The 10,231-nt window shown below is 40.6% G+C and overlaps 1 protein-coding gene across 3 annotated transcripts in view; it reads right to left on the bottom strand.

The window, feature by feature from the left end:
- Positions 1 to 3,441: 3,441 nt before the first annotated feature.
- The window catches only part of EFNA5 (ephrin A5), a 209,094-nt gene continuing 202,304 nt past the window's right edge, over positions 3,442 to 10,231 (bottom strand). For all 3 annotated transcript variants that reach the window (XM_005529985.3, XM_088054516.1, XM_088054515.1), the window contains one exon: positions 3,442 to 7,598. In XM_005529985.3, coding sequence (XP_005530042.1) covers positions 7,477 to 7,598 — 122 coding nt within the window. In that variant the 3' untranslated portion in view covers positions 3,442 to 7,476. The remainder of the gene's footprint in view (positions 7,599 to 10,231) is intronic.

Here is a 10,231-nt window from a genome sequence, read left to right as displayed (position 1 = left end):
AAAGCCTCATAAACTTCTTGGACTAGTGGTCTGTGGTTAGTCAAGCAATTAGTTGAGACACCCTAACTTACAGTACATGAGAACAAAAGGCACAATTGGTTCTCAGGAGAACAAGAATCAGAGGGAAACTTATACCTTCTGTATCCTATCTGTAACCTATCCTTTTACAAGTACCATCTGCTTCAGTATTGTCACCAGTGCTTTGACTGTGGATAGATAACTGCATTTCAAGGCTAAAGTTTGTACTGGAAAGTATCTATTGGTAAGTGGGCAAGTCCCAGAAAACAGCACTTGGGGAAGCAGGCTTTGAATGTAAGAACTGAGGGACTGGCTGTGTCCAAGAACTGTGACACTTGGGATTGTATATACAGAAGGAGGTACCTTCTATCCTTCCGAGATACATTACAAGGTGGAGAGGCATCTAGAAATCGCTCTAGACTCTTAATCTTGAATGCACTGTATGTATCCACAAAGTGCTAGGAAAACAGAAAATTCTTCCTTTTTCCCTCCAAACACAGATCTAGCTTACCACCCTGCAATTTCTCATATTTATACTTCTCCTTATGTAATCAAATGACATGAGAATTTGCTGGAAGAACCATCACAGGAAAAATGAGTGTTTCAAGATGTGCTGGTGGCTGCAAGAGTTATCTTGTGGTTTGAATTCTTCCAAATGAAATATGACTGACAGTATTAGCTAACAGATTCATCTAGGGGGAGGGAACCAACAGAAAGCCTGCTTAGCACAACAATTTTTGTAGTACTTTTTAAATTAATTTTTCTTACAGTTTACTTTTTCATCCAACAAAGACTTTGTTTTAAAAGCTTCCATGTGGTGTAAGGGAAGTTTTCAACAAAAATTCAAATTGGTGATATTTCAGGTTGGTTGATTAGCAGAAGCTAATTAAATGTGCTGAAAGCAAACACAAACAGCCATGTATGTATAAGAGCTATCCTCACTGCAGCATTTACAGTGAAGACTCAGTCTTGTTTTGGGCTCTTATACATACACCTGTAATACAAAGTTGAATCAATAAGGGCAAATACTAGCAAAAATGAAAGTTATAAGGAAGGAGGCACTTTTTATTTCTGTGCTGTTAAAGCCTGTAAAAAAATTGACCATCCCAGCTGGTTACCATATCCCTAACCTGTATAAATCAAAGCTTTGTTTTAAATGAATAAAATCACTTTGGCACACAACCATATTATAGCAGTATGATGCATGCCTGAATATTCCTAAGAATGCCCTCAGAGGTACTCTGTGAGCAGAAATATTCTGCAGAAGGGATGATGAGGGAGTACAAAGACCCATTGTGCACACTAATGTAGAAAAATGAAATCAAATACCATTCTCAGCAAAAGCAGAGTGTCTTCTTAGCAAAGGCTATTAAGTGTGTCAGACCGCAGGATATTTTCTGGACATGGCTATTATGTTAAAACATACTGAACATGTGTCACTTATAACCCTGTCCTGGCTGTAACATCACAGCTCCAGAGGAAAAAAAAAAGGTGCATCAATTCTTTGTATCAAATACTCAGACACACTTTTCTTCTCACTAAGCTGTCACTTCTCATTTTTAAAGAAGGTTAGAGTAAGTTATAATTAGTATTTGCTGTCCTGTCAACTAATTAAATATAATAAAAATCTTTCTATGAGTTTAATGCTAACACAGTGTAATTAAAGCAGTTTTGAATGCACAGGGCATTTATTACAACTTTTGGTATTTGCTCCTGTTGGGGGTTAGGTGTTCTTCCTTTTGTTCCTTCTCACCTATAGAATTTTCCCCATTATTTGCAGGGAAACCTGACTGCTGGTACTGAGTGGATGCTTGAGAAACACAGAGAGTTTGGCTGGGCACAGAGGGAAGGGGGACAGGTAAAAGGGAGGGTGGGGCAGCTGCTGGGAGCTCAGTTCTTCAGCTTTAGAGCAGGACACACTCGGAGCTGTTGTTGCTTGAGAAAAAAAAAAAATCACCATAACCCAAATGGAGCTGCTTCTTCTTCTTTGTCTTCTTCTTCTTTGGGCCCCCTCACCCCCTGTCCTGCCGGGACGTGTGGCAGTGCCAGGCACGGCCGCGGAGCTGCTGATCCACCTCAGCCACCGGCCCAGGATCTCAGCTCATCCCTGCTGTTCCAGCCGAGTGTTCCTCAGAGCCCTGCAGGGGCACCGGGACTGCCCGCCCGAGGGGGTTTGTGAAACAAAGCCTCTCCTCCATCCCTTCCCATCTCAGCTGAGAAAGCTGTCACGGGGTCCCTGGTTCTGTTTTCTTGCTAATGCTGTAGTTATTGTTGTTTGTTTGGTTTGTTTGCCTTGTTATAAATACTAGTTAAGAACTGTTATTCCTATCCCCAAATCTCTGCCTGAGAACCCCTTGATTTCAGAATTATAATAATTTGGAGGGAGGGGGGGTCTACATTTTTCATTCCAAGAGAGGCTCCTACCTTCCCTAGCAGACACCTGTCTTCCAAACCAAGACAGCTCCCCACCTTTTATGACCTAAATTCTCAGGTTCAACCTGTCATATAAGTAGTGAGCAGACACTGCCAAAGACAACTATTTCAGACCTAAACACAAGTCACCACCAATATAGACCTGTACTTTTTGAAAGGCACTATTACATCAGCCTCTGGGAGCAGAAGGAAGGAAAGAGGAGGAGAAAGCAATCCAAATTCTTGCTTCCACTTTTCTTCCCCTTCCCTTCAGGAAGAACCCTTGGTCAAATTCTCCCATTCATTAGGCTCAGTTGGTCTGAGTTTTTTTGGTAAAGAAAGATATGGCTGATATTTCGAAGCCACTTTCAACCTCATCCCTTTGCCAGTCTGAGACACACCTTGGGGAGAAGGGGACTGCAGCTGCCCTGTTTGCACAATTCTGATGCTGGCTCTACTCTTCAAGAAGTAAGAGTTGCACCTAACAACCACTTGTTACCCAGGGAAGGAGGATTGCTTGCAAGGCCCAGAGCAGGGCAAAGTGATGATGGAAACCATGCAATGCACCAGCATTTGGCTGATACAGCTCCTTACCCTCCTAAGTATTTGGAAGAGCTTTGAACACATTTAAAAGGGTGAAGAGCAGAGATCTGCCAGGACACTGGCAATTACAGCTCTAGGTACTCAGTTGTGCCCATAACGTGCATTTTTCACCCATTCCTACTCATACTCCTCTCATTTCCTGTCCTTGGAAACATTCAAGGTCACTTTGGATGGGGCTCTGAGGAACGTGAACTAGTGGAAGATATCCTTGCTCACTGTGGAGGCATTGGACTAGAAGACCTTTAAAGATCCCTTCCAACCCCAACCATTCTATGATTCTGGGTATGGTAGGTACAAACAGCCCATAAAATGAAAATGCAGTTAACTAAACAAAAATGTAGTCTAAAAGAACCAATTAAAATGATGAAAATCTTTAATTTTATTTAAGTATAATTGTACGGACACGTGTATATACAAATACAGATCTTATGGGGCAGGGGGTTTGGGTGTTTTTCTTTTTTTAACATTTTCTTTTAAGTTTATATAATGTAAGCATTTCAAAAACAGCACTCAATGAATAAGTGCAAAGAAACTGCAAAGCAGGGCAGTACAAGCACAGGACCACACTGAGCTGGACTTTCATACCCAGATGCATACACAATGAGTGTCTTCAATGGGGTGTCAAGAGTAAGCATGGTAAGCGGATTTTGCAGACTCATGGGTAACCTCCAACATGCCAGCATCTATTAAACTGTACAGACAATGGCAGCAAGCCTATTGTAGGGAGATTTGTCTCACATCTGAGAAGCTTGAGGGCGAATGCATGGGAAAAACTCAGTGATGCCAGACCAGAAACAGATCTGCCCATTCACAGCTCCAAATTAAAGAAAGGAGGAGGGTGGGAGAGGGGGCAGGGCAGGAAGAGGGAAGAGAAGTGTGGAGGGTTGTACATTAAAACTGGTGATTACAAAACCCAAGTAATGAAAAGAGGGGAAGAGTTAACACTCTAAACCTCTGAAAGTGACTGAACCATTGCACTCATAAGGCAACGGATTAAGTTCAGTTTTGAGGGCTAGAAGTGGGAATCAACAGGTACAAATACAACCATTTTCCTTCCACAGTTATAGAGGAAAGGAAACAATCTATTCGACTACTCTCAGCTCTTCCCAAATTTGTTTCTAGTTCTTTTGGAACCAAGTACATACATATATCGCACATGACACTGGCAAGATCCCTTCTGGAAAAAACTACTCATGGGAAGAAATCCAGAAGGAAAACAGGAGGGAAAAAAAACCAAACCAAAAACCAAAAACAAATTAAAAGGAAAGAAACAAACAATCTAACAGAAAAGTTGTTATATCCCCAAAGCCTTTTTAGAAACAAATATAGATACAAAAGAACAAAACTAACACAGAAACCACAGGGCTCCAACGTAAGACCTTTAAACACCAAGGACAAAACGTTGATCATCAAAAGTCATGTTGTTCCAGGTCTTGACACTGTGAAATCTTGCAACAGATGAACGATTTTCAAAGATGAGTCCTGTATGCTGCAGTGCCATGGCCACTTGTCTCTCAGTTCTCAGCCATGATCACACTTGATGCTTCAAAGCTCTGTCTTGTAATCAACACGTGATTTTAATATCCTGAAAGTCTATTGTTCTCACTTACAAAAGACATAAGAATCAAATTAATACTTTATTATCAAACACTATATACAACAGAGGTTGCTAATAATACAGAATTTAAAGAACATAGCTTTAAGTTTTACTTGTCTTTCCTTCGCCATCCAGGTAAGTACAGTACAAAACAATATTCTAAACTAACACGAAATGTTACCTTGTCTATTGAAGGATACACAGTATCCACTAAACTGACTGATCCCTATTTTGTCTGCTTCACATTGCAATGCCCTTGGCAGCCAGGAGTGCAGGTCATGGGTGTAAGTAACCCTCTTAGGCTGGGGAGAATCAGTACCTCAGACTTGAGCAGGGGCAGATGAAGGGGAAGGGAGCAACAAATTCCTTAATTTTCAGCAACATCTGCACTTAAAGCATCCAGAGGTTTGCAACGCAACACAAAACCCACCAACATTTATGTACTCGGTATGACTGGGATTGCCTAATGCCATCAAGTATGAAACTGGCAGTGCCTGCAATGCTGCTCCCAACCATGCTGGGCAGCCCAGGGAGCATCACTTGTACTGTCCCTCATCTACAGCAGGCAAGGAGCAAGGCTCTGGGACAATATGAAGGGGTTTCATCAGGAGTAACACTAGTGACAACCCTTTGCTGCAGGTAAATGTATACCTTCAACATCATTCAGAGACAAAGAATTACAAAGGAAGTCACCATTTCTACATCAAATTTGCACTACTTGTGTGTGACTGTCTGCAATTACTACATATCATTTTAATATGGTTACACATCATGCAACATTATCTGTACTCTGTTTAATAATCCATTTGATAAGGTGCATTCTGATTAAGCTCACCTCATCCAAAGCTTTTTAATTCCTACCTACAGAAAGCATTATTGAGTGTATCAAATATATACACCTTAAAGAGAGCAAAGTACCAGACAGCCTGTAATGAGATGATGACTTCCCTCACTGTTTGGACTATGTATCTTTATTCTGTGCACTTCACACTAGAACAAATTTCCTGCATTCTTCCTGTAAGTACAGGCCCTGTATTCATGAACATGTATGATATCAGGCAAGCCCAGGTCATAGCTCAGCATGCATAAAACCTCCCTTTACATATCAAATTATTATCCCCTCTCCTGCCTCAACTTCTGGAAGGCTTTTCTTCATTTAAAAATAAAAAGCCTATGAAGTGGTGTCCACTAGCGGCATCACTCAATTTTGTTATGGTAGAATGTTTCTTTATAATTAATACAGAAAAATCTCATTTTGCTTGAATATGCTCCATGTTTTGTTTCACATGTCATTTAATTTCCACAGTTTTTGTCAGAAAAGCTCTGTTTCAGTCTGGGTCTGAAAGTTCTTATTTCTGATTATGCTTAGCAGTCCAAATTTCATGGCAGCCTAGCCAAAAAATATCCCAAGGCTTGCACTTCCTGGCAAATTAGTTTTTAAAGTTTTGTTAGCCAAGTTTCAGATTCCTTAAACAGGGTCACTCCTAATTCCATCAAACAAGACAGTCCCATTTCCTAATTGCATCAAGGGTTACTGCTTCTCTCACATGTTTAAATAGGACAAGCATATATACTCATTCTCAGCATAAAGTATATCTAAATAATGTATTTTCTATTCTAGTGGATTTTTAAAAAAATATTTTGTTAAGTCTTTGGGAGCCCATCTAGTTTATCTCTGGCTGATAAACACGTTTCCTCAACTTTTCAAACTCTGCTGGAAGGGGAAAAGATAAAAAATCAACATTGAATTCATATTCCACACTTCTTTCCTTTCCACCCACCAAACAATGCTATTAGACTGCCCTGGCTTCTTCTACATGTGATTTATTCCCATGATTGAGGAACTTACAAGAGAGACAAATCAAGAGAACACTGGAGATCTTGTGTCCCAAACATGTTTCCTCTGGCCACCAATGTCCTCTTTTAGCATGTATTAACACCCAGAGCAGCATCCAAGGCTATCAGCTACTAAGTCAGTGCTGGGGAAGGTCACTTTATTCTCAAAAGTGCCTCTGCATTTCAAGAAAAAAATTTTAGCACCACGGTGATTTGTTTTAAAATAAAATAAGCCGGTGTGCATTATCCCCTTAAAACGAAATAACAGAGGCACTCACACCCCCAGTGAAGTTTCCTAAATCTGACCTTGCTGTGTGCTAACATTCCTAAATATGTACTTTTTCTTCTCACCAAAGACAGCATTTCTACTTGTGAGCAAAAATTTTACTGTCGAAGACGTTTCAGGACAGTCCTATAAGAAACATTATCTTCCCCTTTCAGAATCCTGTTCATTTAGAAACTTCTGGAGGAAATGGTGTTATATTATATCTATTCTTAATATCTCCCCTCCAGTTCTGACATGGTGACACAATGCCTTGCATGACCATCTTACAGTGCTGAATGAGAAGGCATAAATATTGTATCACAGAGAAAAACTCCCAGGTTTTCACTTACTTTCTTTATCCCTCACTGACTGCATCTGCCACTACACTTTCTCGTCCACACACAGATGACACAGTGACCTAACAGAGGTGACTTCTTAAAGGAGAATGCAGAGGAAAATAAGAATCACTAGTGTCACTATTACAGTTTGGCATTTTCATTTGGAGTCCTTTTATTTATATGGAGGGGTTAAGAAAGTCACAGGGTAGGTAGGGGTGGGTGCTGAAGCTAGTTATCCCCTTCAAATTTTTGCTGAGTTCAGGCTAAAAGGGAGAAGAAAAGGGAAAAATAACAATTTGACATCTGCAAAAACAATAAAGTCCCTTTCCTGGGATGAGCAGTTAGGTGGATCTTTGATGTTCCAAGACCCTGGTATTTTCTGTGACAGGTTGCCGGAGCATACTGTGCTATAATATCAAAAGCATTGCCAGGAGGAACAATAGAGTTGCCAAAAGCCGGCTGGGTATCCTTGGTGTCTGTGCCGCATTCTCACCACGGGATGGCTCGGCTGACTCATGTACGGTATCATCTGTTCAAACAGAAAGCATACATTCCAATGAGATTTTGCATCCTTAATAAACTCTCACTGAGCCGACAACTGTAAGTAGATTTCAGTGCCTTTATGAAATAGGGCAATGAACCTTGTGCTGTCATTGACTTTCACAAGCGTGTAATACCTCATTATGTAATCAACTTGGGGCCAAGTCCTGCATTTCTTACTGGCAAAACTCCCATTGAAGACCAGAGGAGCAGAAAGTAAGTCTGATTTCAGCAGATTGAGGAACGAAAGATTCCTCTTCAGTAAAACACTGTGGGTCTGGCTTTGGATGTTTCATTAGATAGCAATATCAGTCGGGAGGCAGCTAAATAAAAACACCTGATTTTCAAGTGTTGCATATGCCCAGAATTAATTTTGCAGTTAGTCCCCTTATTTGTTTACAGGTTTTGGCTCCTGAATTTAAATGACAGCCTGTAAGCCCAGCATAGACCCTCCCCTTTCCTTGCACAAAATTTCCATTGTTTCATCTGGGGATGAGCAGGAGATGTAAGATCATTCCTTCTTTCATGAAACAAAATTTTGAAGGCTAACACATGACAGTCACCAATTTTATAGAATATATTCTCAATCTGGAAAATCTCACTACCTTTCATGGTACATAAAATAGAGATTTACATATATGCTGCTAGAACTAATGAAAAAAGAACCAGCTGAGTTAGGAAAACATGCTTATGCATTAGTGGCAGAAGAAAACAAGGTAGCAAATATTAAATATATGATACATAATAAAGCCCTGTTTAGTTTTTGTAAAGTTAAGATCAGCCTAAAAGGCACAGCTTGTAAATAGAAAAGGTAGGCAAAGTCAAAATCAACTTTGGTGTTGTTACAGCAGTGGTATTTTTCTCTGCAAAGGCCTCCATAACCAAAGCTATCCAATTTAGCTATTCAAAAAGCAATCAGTCTGAGGCTCGCCATAAAAATTCAGCTCTTGTTTTTCATTACTAAATGAAAGAAAAAGCCAAACCTCTTTAGGAAGTGTGAAGTGGCCTCAAAATATATTTGTAAGTTTATTTTAGGACACCAAAGTTCCAAGCAAAATTAATAGCATCTCACCTACTTATTGCAATAAACTCCCTATTTTATGAGATGTCAATGTGTCTTTGATGTTTCTGTATCATAGCTCTCATCTCAAAAATTTGCACTGCCAGTGCAAATTGCCATTGGGTGAGACCTGAGCAGTTCCATCTAGAGGCACTAAGGGAAGCAGGAGGCAAGACACTGGGATCACCATGCTGCTTTGTCATGGAGCCTTTCATGTTACTTGGCTTTAGCTACAAGCTGGCTCCAAAGGAACTTTCATACCCTTGACACCTAGCACAAAATCAGGAGAGCACTTAGCATAATTTAGGTTAATAGGCTCTTCAGCCCTAGCTCAGTTACACAGCAAGATGCACAGTAAACTGAATTAGCAATTTATCACATGTACTTTCTCCAGCACTAATTGATGCTATAATCACATAAGGCTTATCAACAGGTTTCAGTGCTGCTCAAGGCAAAAGTATGAAAAGCAAGCACTGATTAGCTGTAAATATGTTCATGCTTGTAAGAAAGAGACATCTCTTCTTGGTAGTGCCAAGCAATAGAATAAGAGACAAGGAGCAGAGACTGATGCACAGAAAGTTACACCTGAAGAGGAGGAACTTCTTTACTGTGTGGGTTACTGTGTTGTTGGCTCACTTGTGGCTCACCTGTGGAATTTTTACCCATTAATTGCACAGAAACCTGACTGCTGGTACTGAGTGGGTGCTTGAGAAACACAAACAGTTCAGCTGGGCCCAGGGGGAAAGGAGGCAGGAAAAAGGGGATGGGGGCAGTTTTGCTGGTTTTCTTCAGCTTCGGAGAAGGACACTTTTTGTTTGCCTTGTTATGCATACTAGTAAAGAAATGTTATTTCTATCCCCAGATCTCTGCCTGAGAGCCCTTGATTTCAGAATTATAATAATTCCAAGGGAAGGAGTCTACATTTTCATTCCACGGGAGGCTCCTGCCTTCCCTAGCAGACACCTGTCTTCTAAACTGGGACATATGTACTGGAACAGTGTCCAAAGAGGGCGTGGAGAGACAGTCTCCACTTCCTCACTGGAGATAGTCAAAAGCCATCTGGACATAACCCTCAGTAACATGCTCTAGGGGACCCGCTTGTGTATGGAGGTTGGATTAGATGACCTCCAGTGGTCCCTTCCAACCTTACCCATTCTGTGATTCTGTAGTATCAGTGGGAAAGTCTGGCTGGAATGGGTTAAGTTGCAGCTCTGCACCATGTATGGCAAGGAGACTCTGCCTGGCATATTTGGACCAAACAAGGCCCTAGTATTTTTCCTCCAGAATTATTCCAAAGGAATCTAAAAATATCAGTGAATGCTGGCTTCTGACAATGCTACTTTCAGTGATTGTCAATACCAAAAGCTGTTTCACATTTCACTTCTGAGTTACAATCTTGTACTATGGCGACACTGCAATGACAACACAGTACTTCACAAAAGCTTTCTTCTCAATTAAAACATATTTAAAAAGTTACAGGGGAAAATATCCCTCTGTTGTCAGTTCTACCTCCTTTCCTATATTTAAAGTTAGCTCTTCCCAATTTAGAAACATTTACTCAC

Source organism: Pseudopodoces humilis, chromosome 4 (assembly GCF_049639895.1).
Source record: "Pseudopodoces humilis isolate 2021_Gansu_Grassland_sample_001 chromosome 4, ASM4963989v1, whole genome shotgun sequence".
Classification (NCBI taxonomy): domain Eukaryota; kingdom Metazoa; phylum Chordata; class Aves; order Passeriformes; family Paridae; genus Pseudopodoces; species Pseudopodoces humilis.
This window is presented reverse-complemented; position numbering and strand designations above follow the sequence as displayed.